The sequence below is a fragment of the Cupressus sempervirens genome, chromosome 3, assembly GCF_028749045.1.
Source record: "Cupressus sempervirens isolate cs-2001-9-10 chromosome 3, ASM2874904v1, whole genome shotgun sequence".
Lineage (NCBI taxonomy): Eukaryota > Viridiplantae > Streptophyta > Pinopsida > Cupressales > Cupressaceae > Cupressus > Cupressus sempervirens.
The window spans coordinates 710,360,582-710,376,070 of NC_143120.1; the positions used below are offsets into that span (position 1 = coordinate 710,360,582).

Genomic DNA, 15,489 nt, shown 5'->3' on the forward strand with positions numbered 1-15,489 from the left:
ACTCTCATTTCTACATAACACCTATTAGCGATACAAGTTTTATATAGGCTAGTCCTTATGTCCCTTGTTAGTGTGGGAAAACAACCACTTAGCCTCTGAGATTAAAGACTGAAGTCAAATTTTTCACTTTTGAGAGGAACCAATCACGTTCCTATATTGTGTTTCAAAAAGTAGATTATAGTTGAAAATTTAAAAACTACTGTTAGTTATCACCTATGCAATGTGTAAGTTGCATTGTGATATATTGGGAAGGGATGCATCTGAAACTGATAAAAAGATATCAAATTACTCTACTGCACAAAGCTACTTTCTGTTAACAATATGCTCTGTTAAATAGACATTCAAGGATTGCTGAACTGCAAGTCTAACACGGAACCCTGTCACATAGGAGATATGCATAAAATTATAAAATTGAAATCAGAAATGAACTCTTTACAACTTTATACAACTCTTAGATAAGTCTTAAATGTGGACTTAAAATGTTGAAATGTTGAAAAACCAATCTTTTCCAAATTGACATGCCTTTCACTGCTGTTGAAGCTATAGCAATTCCTAACATGTTTCTAATTATGAACTTACGTATTTATAAATATTAAAAAAACTTTGTATGACTGAGATGTGTATTCTCTTTGTTTCAATTGTTAATTAGTTAATAATAAATATGTTAGGCATTTTTGTACATTTTGATATGTCAAGTTCATTGGATGTTTTCAAAGGTTTGACAGGCTCGTTTCATGATTTTCTGTGACAGCCAGAAAAGGTGACTGTGGTGTTTCCTATGCGATTCAAAGATAGTGTTGATGTCATACTTGCAACATCATTTTTACAGGTAAGGTTATATATTAATCATAGAGTTTTATAGAGGTACAATGTGGTATTTAGAATGCGTGTTTGCTTCCCATCCTAAAATAGCTGTAGCATGCAGGAGTTTATGGAGGCGAGGCGGACAGCAGGGTTGAATAATGCACCACCTTGTGTCTGGTCTACATCGCCCCCTTTGGAACTGAAAGGAGCACCTGCACATGCATTGCATGCAAATGCAGGATTTGTTTCTTTTGGTACTTCTGAGTTCTTTACAACAATTATCGTTGTTATTCTTCTTTTGGATAATAGCTGTTTTGAAATGCTATTTTCTGTCAATTGTTTTAACAGATTATTCAGGTGTCCAAGAGGCTTATTTTGTTGTTCTTAATTTATGCTTTGGATTTTTTGATTCGTTATGCTTAAATCAAACTACAATTAAACTTGAATTTTGATGCAGAACATGTATTGGTTCAGAAATGACTGATATTAGTGGCATAACAGGAAATACAACTTGACATTTGTGCATCATGGTCTGAATCTGTGCAGTGATATTTCCTCGCCATGTTGTTGGTAAGAAATTGGAGAAGACAGTATGGAGCCTATCGACCTTTCATGCCTATGTAAACTATCATATAAAGGTGGGATTATGTGGCCATGAGATAATATATGGGTTGCAAATATTACTGTATATATAGTGATGTGTAGCTTAAGAAGACTGCTGTTAGTGTAGCTTATTTTTGTTGCATAAGTCAGATTTTCTTGTGGGAATAAATTCTGCTTTTATTTAGTTTTCATGTCTATATCAGTTATTATCTAATTTTCTGGCTGTTACCCATATTTAAATATGGATCCATAAACATGTAAGGTGGAGTTATATTTTTCAGTACTATTAATAGCTTTGTGGATGATACGTATAAAAAGTTTGTTTGGTAGTTATTCACCTTGTTGTGGTAATGAAAGTTACTTTTACCTACAATTTTTTTGTGCATCCTATTAAACAGGTCCTCTGAGTTGCTTCCCCAGGTTACAATTTCTTACAATCACATGTGAAAGAGCTATTTACCACTTTTGTGTTCTTGTTTTAGGCATTTGTGGTCTTTGAAATGTGATTTTCTTCCAAAGTTAGACTTACTGGGACAAAGGAAAATTTTGGAATATAAAGGGATACACTGAGGAAACTAAATTTGGTGACAACATAAAATTTCAGATAATAAATAGGCAAGGAGATTATTATGAAGGAATTGTGGATAGGTGGAAATTTGAGGTAGAACCAGGTCAGTGTTGAGCATCTCGTGGAATAAAATAAATCTTGGTTCTACACTTTACCAAGTTTTTGCTCTGTGAAGATGATTGCATAGCGATCTCAATGATCTGTTTCTTCATGTCAATGTTAAACTGCAAAGTTTCATCAGTAGCTCTCAAAGTAGCTGCAAAAGATTCTGCCGTATTTTCAGTTTTCTCAGTCATTAAGGACTGATTGAGTACTGTATGATGCATCTAGACTGTAAGTGGCCATTACCTGATAGGATTCCTAGAAACTGCCTTCCAAATTTGGATATCTGGTAATTAGGAGGACTTTCGAACCTGGAATTGCTGGAAACTATTTCAAATGGATAAGGAATTCAATATAAATTGGGGCTCATGGATTTGTGACTACTCAGAAGAGAAACAGTGTAAGTGGCTGGAGAGCAATGGAAATCATTCCAGAAGTGCAACTTCGTAAAGCAATGCAGAATCTTGAGATGCTTGGAGTCTGATATCTTTGGCCATTGAATTTGATTTGGAGAAATTTGCTTCTAAAAAAGTAAAAAACTAAAGTTAAAAACTAATATCATTATTTGAATTGATCGGCTTGTGCAGAATACACATTTGACTCAGAGCAGAGTCATGAAAATGGGCTTGCAGATGGCCGTTGAATGTGCAGTATGTGCAAAACCAAAGAAGAGCTCACTAATCACTCACTGTAGATTTTTTTCATATACACAAACCTTGTAAAACAAACTCATAGTTAGAATGGCCTTGATACATAACTTTTCCTAAAGGCATTGGGAAGCCAAAATGTTTGTGGCAGATGGCTCCTGAAAGTCTTATTGGCGTATCTGGATAGAATGAAACAAAGGAGTTTTCTAGGACAAGCAAATTTCATTGGGCAGGTGTTGGTTCAAAATTGAATCCTTTATTGCTGCAATCTTCTCTTCTCACCACAAACACATTCTTTAAGAACTTAGCAGGAATGAGAAAGCTATCCTGGATGCATGGCCTGGCATTTGGCTCAAACACATTAAGCAGCCAAGAGTTACAAAGGACTCGTGTCTGAATGCTATGGTTCAACTCCCTCCTGTTGGATTTGCAAAGACGAATTTTGGTGTCCTTAAAGGCAATCCCAGATTTGTAGATTCTAGACGCTTGATTATAATTTACAGTAGAAGACTCTTTGAATCAGCTTCATTTTTCTTTCCCAGGGCACCATTAACAATCCCAAAGCAATAGCACTCCTTGATTACTCAAACTTATCATTAGCCTTTTGGCATTTAAACAAGGATGAGCTTATTCCCAGCTGAACAATTCAAAACATTCTGGAGGATGCGAGAATTTTTGTTACCAAGGTATGCAGAAATCAGGTTCCAGCTTTGTCTAGGGAGAAAAATAGAGCTCCAGATCTTATCCCAAATGCTTGCCTAAACCAACATTTGTTAGTGTCTGCTATAAGTAGAATTCCAAAGGTATGTTCTCATATCCTTACTGCCCTAATTTAAATAGTCTTAGCTATGTATGTTAATTCCATAAACTTTATAATATACTGATCTGATTAACAGATTGTTCTGATCTATTCTTGGTTACCGAAGTCTCTATTATATGATCTTAGCCTCCTAATAGGGCTCAGCGCCAATCCTGAAGTAATTATTAGATAACTAACTAATCTCCTATTTGTTAGTTTGGAACTAAATGATTCCTCTTGGAAAGTCACCGATCATTAGGAGAAGGTTTAGTTTTGACTTTGGAAGGGACATGTCCTTTGTAAGGACATGCCCCTTGGTTCTATACTTATGTAGGGTGTGGTTGAAGGTTAAGGACACAAACAATTAGAAGTCTGCTCCTTGATCAACTCTGCCCTCAAGACAATTTGTAGATACAGAAATTATCTCCAGAATTATAAGTATTGATTCACACAAGTTTGAATATTGAAGACTATACTCTGAAGTATAAGAGTAAGGCATGATATAAATCTGATATATATTACAAAATTTGCAGAAACTTTACAATGTAAAGGGCCAAATTGGAAGTTTTAAGCAGATGTTCGTCAAGGGACAATAATCGTAAAATTGTTTGTTTCTTTTTGATAGGTGAATCACATCCTAGAGGGATGCTTACTTTGAATCATAATATAGACAAACTAACAATATAGTTCATCTGCCCAGATATATGATTCAGTGCCAATTGGTATTCTAAAATGGCATGCATGGTTGTTCTTTAAACTATAATTGTATTACTATCTGCAGGTCTTCTACACCGCTTACTGTTTTTTTCTTCCTTTAAACTTACTGTTCTTCCTTCTGCAGCTTTCTTCCATCTCCCGATTCCAGAGCCTAGATGTGCAGAGATAATGAATAGAATCCAACACACGAAGACCCTATGTGTATGCAGGCTATTGAAATATGCTGGCAGTGGAATCCCAACTGTGTATCTAGCTGTATCTATAGTCTCCGAGAGACTGCTTGAGTATGTCTTTTGTCAACTTATCTGCTGTTACCTTTATTGCCTTACTGGACTTTCCCAAATGCAAAAGAATGACAAAGACCATTGAAATAGTCTTTGATTGACCTGATATCTAAGGTCTGAAATCAAAAGGTTACCCTGCTCTCTGAATGGCCAAGATCATAAGTCCTCTGCTTGTCTTGAAGACACTCTGTTGCCTTTGCTCCATAATTTTCCCAAAAATTATGCCGCTGACTTTAGCAATCGGACATTGCTTTCTGTCTTCTCCTTTTGTTGGAAATTCCAATGGTGAAATAATGAAAACATAATGCATAGGCTGCTTGGCTGAACTTGTTATGCTATCCACTCCCTTGCCTATTCATTTTTTCAATTTTTAAACTGCTTTGTGCAGCTTGTATTCCTTATTCCTGAGTGCATTATCCTCCATCAGCAATTTCCTTCCACACGTGTCCCTGCCGCCATTATTATTACTCTATCAGGTATCCTTCTTACAGTCTATAGCTTGGCTGGGTAAACCATCTGTCTCCATGTTTGCTCCACCACATATAGATGATTAACAGTCTATTCCTCCATATTTTCTACCAGAAGCAGCATATATCCTAGTCAAGAATCTAATATCCAGTTAGGACAGTGTTGGGAACTTTCCACGTTTATTACAACATTTGAATCTCCCTCAGCAGACACCTTTTAAAGCTCATTTTGAAACATATCTTTAGGCCTTATAATAGGGGGCCCTGAAATTTGGCCTTTTTGTTAGTCCTGTTCTTGATCTTCTTAGAAGCAGTGCATAGGATTAATGTCCTTCCAACCTCTTATTAGACATCCAACTCCAGACTATGCCAAGTTCCTTTTAATAATCCTGTGAAAGTCTAGTTTTATCCGGTCTGTAGGGAATTGCAACCATTTAACATCTTTTTTCTGATTTCAGCACTCAACTTCCCCAGCAATATTTTTTACATCTTTACTGAAAGCTTGAAGGCAGTCTATTGATTCCTAAATCATGAATTATATGAAACTACTGAATGGTCACCTGACACAGGTTATTCCCTTCTCAGATGGTGGCGATATTCAATCATTATGCCAATTCTTCTCTCATCTTTTTTTATCAGATGTCTTTAAATATTTGTGTTCTCTTTAAGAAGTACCTTTTACAATAGAGGAAAGAGCTTTGCTAGCTAGGCTACTTCAAGGAAGACTTTTCTCAGGAAAATGGCTTAAGGTGATTTAACTTAATGGCATATTTCCTTTTTGGGATCTGTATCTGATCATGGTCCAAGGAATACTTTCTGGAGAGAGGACCCTTGAACAATTGTAAGGGCAGTGTTGGGGAAGAATTTGGGTGGTATAGTGGCTGGGTGAAGTCATGCTCGAATTAAAGAAAATTTCAACAGAAAACTGGCTATAATGGTCAAAGATGAATCCATATAATTTACTCTCTACTGTGTCTTGAGGGTAGAGGAATAATTCTCATCCTGAGCTGCAAGTGGACTAAGTGGAAGTTCCAACACTATGACGGGCTATCCAGACTGTTCATAATAGATTGGAAGCTATTTTCTGTGATGTCCCCATTTTTTTTTTCGGTAATAATTTTTTAGTTTTATTAATAAAATAAAGAGCTTTTACAATAATAGTTCCAGTGCCGAAATCCAATGAAAAATCCCCAAGACCAGTCACCAAACCACCCTTTACATCTTCAGATTTTACAGATTTTTTTCAGAGAAACCCTAACCCCACACTGGCCTTGTCAAAATTTGCAGAGATTACAATTTTTTCTTCACAACAAAATTGCATGTTGTATGTCCAAACCCCACGGACTGACCATATTACATTTTCGTTGCATAAGAACAGTCGTAATTTGACAAATTTAACAACACAAAAGCTGGCGATCCGGCTCCAAATCTGCAACAAATTCTTCCAAACACTTCCTAAAAATGCTGACCCACCAGCCATGCTTACCCTAAAACAATTACATTGGAAATTGTCAACCAACAATTAGTGTCGACCCGGTGCCATAGCTCCACCAACTCGTTCCTGCAATAGAGCATTGATTATTGCTTCTGGGAAGTCCTCATCAGCATTATCATCCTCCTTCCTTTGTTTGAGTTTCTCTTGGAGTTTGGCTTCATCCTTTTCAGTCCACCCGATATTACAATTCATTCTTTCAATGTCTTCATCAAGGAAATGGATCATAACCACCAATTTCACTGTAAATCAACCTTTCCTGGCCTCTCTGAACCTTCTGTTTCTGAGCCTTTAATCAAGATGTCACTCAATAGGTGTGTTCTTCATGCCCTTGATTTTCGTAGGGTCGTTGTGTTTGTCTCCCAAACTAATTCCGAGTCCTGGAATAGATTTTGCTCTATTCTCCTCAAGACCTCCTAAAGTCTCTCAGGGAACAATCTGCTTTGTCTTCGCCAAGCTGATGATGGCTTTGTCTTCGCCAAGCTGCAATGCCCAGACCATTATCACAGAATAGATTTCAGCGTTAGTCCTATGTCAGGGTTTTCTACTTGGTGGAACATTTCCCCCCGTAGAATTGAGATGCTCTCGGTGAGCTTGTATCCACAAAATTAAACATTTTATTAATCCTTAATTTCCTGCTATGACCATAAAATTGGTTTTCTTGCTTGGTGCAAGTGAGAGTAAATGAGGTTTCCATCTCTTAGACATGCGTAGAACTTCATCAATGAGAATGAAATGCCTAAAAAGGAACTCTCACCAAATATCTATGTTACCCCGAGTTTCCGGGAAGGGGGGACGAGGAAACGGGTTTCCGGGACGGTTTTTTTTTTTGGCTGAAATAGGGGACGGCAGGGGACGGCTATATATATATTTTTATATTGTTGAAAGACATTTTTAGCTAGCCGATTTTATAGCTGACCTGAGCAACTTAATTTGGTGCTGTGTTTCAGCACCTTTGTAATTAATTGCACTAGGATTTGAAACCTTCATTTTGGGCCATTATAACTTGGCCATCATTTCAAGGATGACTTTGCATGTTTGATATGTGTAAACCCTATATTTATGTTTTTTGGACAGCAGACTTCTGGGCAAGTCGAGTATCAAAATCTGCATATCCATCTCTATTTTATCTCAGAAATAGTAAGGAAGGTTGTATTTCAAGACTGAAATTTCCAGGGCAGATATTAAGATTATTGTATATTTCTAAACTCAGAATATAATCTAAAAAACTGTCTTTAGTTGATAAACTCAGATCTGATTCTGACATAATATCTGAGCTGTAATTGACGTATTTGAATGCAAATAAATATTCAGAATATTTGTGCCCTAGTTTATAATATTTGTTATCTTTTCCTAGCATTCCTATTTGAAGATATTGCACCATAACAGCTTCAAAAGATGAAACTTTAGCATAAAATATTTAGCTAATCATGAATAACAGTTACTTAAAGTAGAGTGTGAAATGTTTTCTCTATTGTACCCCTGGGAAAACAATAAAAGTATTGTATAATAACAATTTAATAGTGAAATTTTCTGGGCAGATACTAAGATTATTGTTTGTTTCTAAACTCGGATTATGGTTATGTTTCTAAATATTTAACTAATCATGAACAACAGCTAGGTAGAGTGTGATCTAATATTTTCTCTATTACAACCCAGGGGAAAACAATAAAAAATTGCATATCACTAGTAATGTTTTTTTAAAGTTGAATTTTATTTTAAAATTGGAAACTTAGAGCAGTCCCTAGAACGGATAGGAAACAGCTATGGAGTCTTGAGGACGGTCAACACCATTTGGAAATGCGTTGATCGTTTCCGAATTTTCGGGGACGGGTTTCTGATTTTTTTGCTTGGGTGGGGACGGCTTGCAAACGTTTCCGGCCATCCCCAAGTCCCCGAAATGGGGGCGGTTTCCGAAACTCAAGGCTTAGGGCAGGAAACGCGTTTCCAGGTAACATAGCCAAATTTATTCTGGCCAGCACACAAACCAAAATTTTTCCATCCTAATCAATCTAATTGTCATGACACATTATTATTGGTGGTTGTTGTTTGTGGCCAAAAAGGAATTTTAGTTAGTGGAAGATTTCCGACATCCATTTGTAATCTTGGAATTCCTCGAGTACAATTTTATGCATGTTTGGAGTAAGGCCCAATTTGACAATGTGTCGACTTATTTATTGCACTGCCTTCTTACATGTGTTAATTTGAAGTCCTCCAACGAGGTTAATTCTGCAATAATTTGGTTAATGTAATTGTGTAGGTGCCATGCATCCATGTCACCTTTTGATAATTGCATTTGCAATGATTTGTGAATCACCTTACACATGTAGTTTCCTAACTCCTCGCTTCTTTGCTGTTTGTACTGTTAGTAAAGCCCCTTCTGCTTCAACAATAGTGTTAGTTCCATCCAATAAGTGTTTGTCACAGCAAGCAACAAGATCACCATTTGAATCTCAAATGATAGATTCTACTCTTCAAGGTTGAGGGTTACCTTTTGAAGCACCATCAAAATTACATTTCCACCACCCTTCAATAGGTTTGTCCCCAAACAACATTAACAAGCACACCAACAAAAGGATTAACCCAACTTGGCTCATTCATGGGCCAAAAGGGTTTGTGGTGACTAGGTGAGATTTGAATAGGAGTTGATGTGTAGCACTAGGACCATTAGCCCAACACTATGCCTCATAACTCGCCTTTACACCAACTCGACTACACACACCCCCCCTTCAAAAGGGTTTGTGGTAACCAGGTGAGATTTGAACTAGAGTTGATGTGTACCATTGGGATGATTAGCCTAACACTACGCCTCATGACTTGCCTTCACACCAACTCATCTATACGCGTACCCTTTGATGTCCCGATTCTCAAAGTAATGCTACTTAAGCATTTAAGTACTTTGTGATCAAGAAGGTGACAATCCACGAGCACCTTCAACCTGTTAGAATGCGTAGGGTTGTCGTTGCACCAAAAGATCGACCATCAATGCTTAATACAACCAATAGTCTTATAGAACCATAGGAGACGGTTAGGGTCACTAGCCCACTGCCAACAACCCCCCTCTAGCGTCACTCGTCGTGGCCTACGTGGATTCGAACTTGTAACCAAGCTTTGATACCACTTGTTAGAATGGCCATGGTTGTTGCACAAAAAGATCAACTTGCTAATGTTCAATACAACCAATAGTCTTATAGAACCATAAGCCATGTCACAAACTCCGCAAAGGATGTCGGCCACTTGCCAACATAGCTTGTAGAAGTTAGCAAGAATAAATAGAAGTGGATGTACATGTGTAGATAGAAAAATAAGAGGTTTGGTGAACCGTGAATTCTTATAAATAAGATGGTTCTTCTAGTTGCATTAGAGGAATAAGGTTTAGCCCAAGATAATGATCACCTTTGCAAGATAGTGAGTAACATGTCAAGCATACCAAGTATGAATCATCCAAGACATCATCATAGACTACCATTGTGAAGATCCAGTGATCTACAATTGTATAGGATGGACAACATGGCACCTCGGAGTTAACCATCATCATAAACCAATGGTGAAGGTAATCCTCGTAGTGCTAAGGATGACATACTATCAAAGAGGAGATAGCACTGCTAACAAGGAAATAAATCATCATAAGATGTCTAATCAACATATGCATTACAAGGTGGTAAGCAAGACTAGAACATTGAATCTTAATTAAGCAAGACAGAATCAATATTGGTCTGCATTATCTGATTACATCATATTTATTGCAACAAGATAAGGATCAAGAGATGAATGAATAAGTCTAAACACAGATAGTAGCCAAGAATTGATGCATCTAATATATCAATAGCAATTAATGGACAACAGTGATATAGTAATCCAGAGGAATGAATATAATCGTCAAAGGCAATATTAATGATATCATTCATAGATCGACATCCAAACTAATACACAGAGTCAGCAAATGGATCGTAATTATTGACCATAATACCAATTAAGGAAGGGGTATTATCTATACCTGAAGGATCATCAATATTAAGGGATGAAGTATGATGCATTTGCTGAGTAATTGACTTATAATGGAAAAATCAATATCGGTTTGCTAATCAATCAAACAATTTGATTGATAGAGAGACTAAACTATAATAAGTGATTATAATCTGCAAACATAAACTAATGATGATGCAAGATGCAACAGCAATTGTAAGTGGAAAGTAACTATAATAAAAAGGTGTATTGCTTAGTCATGTAAACTTAAAGGATGTGATTATCATAAGAAGAGACTGATTGAGAGTACAAAGTCAAACAGATAACCGAAGGGGCTGGATTAGTAATTATTATGAAAGGAGGCTATGCAAGAGACATTGGACATGTCTTATCTTACGTGTCTTGTCACCCCAAGTGCATCATACAAGAGGGCATAGACAATCATTCATATAAGCCTTGACTTGGAATTTATCTTTTTTCTATCCCTTATGGATCTGCTCTATATTGATCAATTTCCTTTGGCATTGTTGGTTCCATACATTTGAAGATCAGATAAGATACAGCACCTCTGTTGCAAGCATTCTTTGATCACATAATTAAGGATTACATTAGAAATTAAAGGATAAGAGACATAATTGCAAAATTAAGTGATTACATTAGAAACAGCAATTGTATCCCTATGACCGATAGTTAAGGATCACATATTGCATGCTATAAGAGTGATAATCAGAGACAGCAATTTGTATTGCTAGTAATCTCAATTGCATAATCATATTGCCAAATTTGATATAGCAAGGATCATTACACTACGAGCATGTAATACCAACACACTTTGCATACGTTTGATTGCATATATCGGAGATGACAAGTGATATTGTTCATTGTATTTTTATACACATTTATCTTCTTATCCATTACATTGTTGCAAATTCAGATAGTGCATGCTTAAGGAATCGAAGTAGTTTTCCTGATATTCCTAGTTATCCTGAAAGGGGACATTGCATGAGCTATAAGAGTACACAATGTGGATCTCAGCCTATAAGAGAAACTTGCATGTGGTTTAGTGTCAGAGAAGGCTTGTTTATTTTATCAAGTTATATGGTGGCATATGTTCTCAAGCAAATTTGCACTGCATACCAGTTCTCTCAGCATGCAGTTATAGAGTATGATCTGAGGCTTAGTTGAACCTCGGTCAGAGGGAAAATGCAACTTAAGAAATGGCGCTGGAGCCTTGGTTCAAGTTTTCAAATGGAGCAGTCAGACAGTAAGATAGGCAGGAATGCAGTTGCTGGCTTTGTTAAAATGAAAGGTCTGGCCATCATGGATTTAGTGCAATCTATCTTGGTTCTGCTTGACCATGAGTGTTTCAAGTCCATGAAGCTATGTTTGTGTTGGCCCGTTCTTAGTAAGTTGACATTCGTGTACAGACAAATCTAATTTAGCAGTTGGGCACAGTAAAATTGTCAAGGGCTATCGTTTGCCTGAAGGATGCACACACAGACCTTTATATTTTTCTGTTCAATACTGCATATATTTTGAATGTTCCATGACATTTTGGGGACGGTGACGGCAAGTTATGTGTTTCCTGGACATTTCCTAGAGGGCAGTATGTAAATTTATGTTTTATGTATCATATTTTTTTTAATGTTTTAGATAACTTTAATGACAACATCTATGGTGAAATCAAAAAATGTCTTGTCTGAGACCAAACTAAGCATGCAACTCCAACACTTTGATCCATGCATGAAACATGGTTTAATGTAGTGCACCATTAGTTAATGTCAAAGCTGTTTCTGCTTTGCTGTCTTAAACAAAACATTGTCTTGGGTTGGTTTTAAAAATGTTCCATGGCATTTTGGAGATGGGGATGTAGACAGGGGACAGCTGGGGACACATTTCCAGGACGTTTCCTAGAGGGCAAAAACATTGGACACATCCCTGTGTAACATAGAAATATTTTCTCATGCATTTTGCTTTGGCTCTTCTACATTTGCATAGAATTTTTTTCTCACGTCATTTTGCTTTGGCTCTTCTCCATGTTCTTATAAGAGATTGTTTCGATGGTAGGGATATTCTATGAGTTATGGCTGTGTGTTTTAAGTTCGCTGGCACTATATGAAGAATTGACTGTTGCGAGGATGAACTCCATTGTCTTTAGCTTCTCTGCCTATGACATTGACACTTGGTAGACTCTAACTACTAGAAGTAAGCAGTTTGAAGGTCTAGTGGGCAATTCTATTATAAACTGATGATCACTGATCTATGTAGTTTCTGTTTTGCTCGCTAGTGGCATACAGATGAAGAGGCATAATACAATTATGGCTTGAATTGCCTTTTAACATTTGTATTTTCGCTCCTTTCCACTATATATCACAGGAATGGGGAACTGATGCAACTCCCAATTGACTAATCTTAAAACAAAATAGTAAAATACAGTTTAATATGATATTTTAATGATGATATAAGTTTGTTAACAGTAAAAAGATTGAATTAGGAACATCGAATGGACATAAATTGTTATAGATGTTTCTATGGATTACTTCGGGATAGGGGACACGATTGCAGCTGATATCTGGTAGAAGTTTTCTAAGTTCTAGAATTGAATCTTGGATTTTCTATTAGGAGCTCAATTAGTTTTCTTATCTTAATCAATTTTAATTATGTATTTTTTGAAGTTCTTGGAAATCTTCCTTTTATACTAGAGGAAATTCCAGTGTCATTTCATAAATTCTTTTCTTCATTTTCAGTGTTCAAAGAGTTTCATGCACACCAGAATGAGGCGGCGTGTCGAGACATTGATTCAAGTATGTATCATATTAGTTCTTGAAAATCTTAATAAACATTGGTGTTCAGAAAATAAAATCTTGTATTTTGTTCAGGCATTGAACCGTGCAAAACCTGAGGTGGAGAAAGAGAAAAAGACAGCACAAGGTCGGTCCTTCAGGCGACAACTGACAAAGTAATTATGATGCTGAGGTAATCCACGAGTTTGAGCTGCAGTTCATCTCCCTCTAATATTACATGATGCCACTGCGTTGTTTCAATATGAGCATGTATCATTCAAGCGTTTGTCAATCAAGATTCATTGTAATAAATATCTAAGTCAGGTCACATAATCAGAGGGTGACTAACTCCCACCGTGGGAAGGAAAAAGAAACATGACCTGATATTCTAGAGATTCCATTATTTTTTAATACAATCAATTGAATCAGTTCAATGGTTGAATACTTCGGTCTTGTTGATATCTTTTTGAATGTGTCCGAAGGCACTGTAAAGTATTGCAGCCGTTTCTTTTGATTAGAAATGAACAAGTTCATATTTTAGTATTTTTTGAGATCACAACTTGTATGCTAGATGCTTTGTGAAAAAAATCATTTTGATGTGATTATTTTACATGCATATCATTCCCGTAAAAACTAAACGTGTGACTAAACGAGTGCGGGAAGTTACAATGGATGAAAAAGTACATGTTATTCTTTTATTTATAAAGTTTGGTTGGTGCTTTTCACAAATTTTAGTTGGAAATATCAAATATGTAAAAGAATTGTAAAAATTAGCCAACAAATAAAAAAAATTCCCACCAAATCTCTCATGATATATATTAATTTGTTATCTTTGCCGAAACTGTAAAATGTTTGGTTTTAATTGATGACCACATTCCAGACCTGAATACAATCAACATCAAGAATTATTTGACACATTAAAATGTACAAATGCATATTGTGGCTATTTAAAGGAACTTTCGTTTTTAACATCAGTCCTGCACGTATTAGAGTCCTAGCAAAACCAGAAGACTGGACCAAAGCAGCACAAATGATCCGATTGATTATCACAATCGACACTAGAAGCCTCAACACAAGAAATGGTTAGCAACCAAATTACGTTAGCTAATACGACACATACATTTTTAACAGATTTTTTTTTTGGGAGCAGGAAATCTGTAACGAAATTCTCTTCCTCCTTACAGCACTACAGCACGGATGACCTTAGCTGTCGAACCAACCCATTGAACCTTCGCTGCATTAGCAGTCTTGCCCACATCCATGTGTTTATTGTGTTGCTTTACCTTATATTAATGGAGGTTATCTAGGTATTGGTTTTGTGAACGTCCGATATCGTAATGCAAGAGATACTAATTTGCACTAGGGAAAATATGATGGAGCTAAGTGAATGCACTATGTCAAAGACATTCCAATAATCCAAGGTTCAAAAGCTCATTGGTCATCGCTTCATTGACATGATGCAAGAACCCGTGTCTTCATAACCCAATTCTTTGAAGTTTGGGTTGGAGATTCCCTTTCGTTGCACATGATGGAATTCTCTACTGTCTTATTGCTACACATCCTTTGTCATCTTGGTGTGCTATAGTTTGTGCATTGGGTTTTGTACATTTGCTTGCAAGATCCCCAAGTCTTAATATCTCATTCTGTAATATAAGGTTTGGAGTTTTCTCCCATTCCTTGTACATAATGAAAATTATTGTCTTATTGCAACCCACCCTTTGTCCTCTTGGTTTGCTATAGTTTGAGTTCATTATATTTCTCTTGTTATGCCCTACCTACCTTTGTACCAACTAGATAAGACAATTGTTTAAGAAGCAACACAATGAGAGCATAAAATTAGAACATCTACAAGGCCCAAATTAGCATTAGATGTGAAAACGTACTTTCCTTTTGGCAAAAGCATATTAACAATCACATCATAGAATGACATCACGTTGCATTCCAGGCCAATGAATTCCATACCATTTGGTAGGAAAATGCCTATACTTGTCAAATCCTCCCAAATTTTGTACTTTGCCTCCAACTTCCTAGCACTGATTACTTTTCCTTATTAGGTAGACATGTGATCCTCTTATATCTTTAACAAGATCTCAAGCACCATTTAGATAGGCTCTTGTATAGTTGTGTTGGACATCACCCTTAGTGTTCTTTAGATTGATATTGAAAAGGTTGTCCAATCCACTATTGAATTACCTTTTTCAATTTTTTTTGAGATACTCTCAAAATTCTTCATGCAATTGCACATCTCAATGATAAT

The 15,489-nt window shown here is 36.4% G+C and overlaps 1 protein-coding gene across 1 annotated transcript in view; it reads left to right on the forward strand.

The window, feature by feature from the left end:
* Positions 1-13,775, forward strand: part of DIS2 (Arp2/3 complex, 34 kD subunit p34-Arc) — a 69,342-nt gene extending 55,567 nt beyond the window's left edge. Inside the window, exons 5-9 of the mRNA XM_089821618.1 lie at positions 752-829; positions 926-1,058; positions 1,351-1,442; positions 13,197-13,253; positions 13,329-13,775. Of these exons, the coding sequence (XP_089677744.1) occupies positions 752-829; positions 926-1,058; positions 1,351-1,442; positions 13,197-13,253; positions 13,329-13,412 (444 nt within the window). The 3' untranslated portion in view covers positions 13,413-13,775. The remainder of the gene's footprint in view (positions 1-751; positions 830-925; positions 1,059-1,350; positions 1,443-13,196; positions 13,254-13,328) is intronic.
* Positions 13,776-15,489: the final 1,714 nt, after the last annotated feature.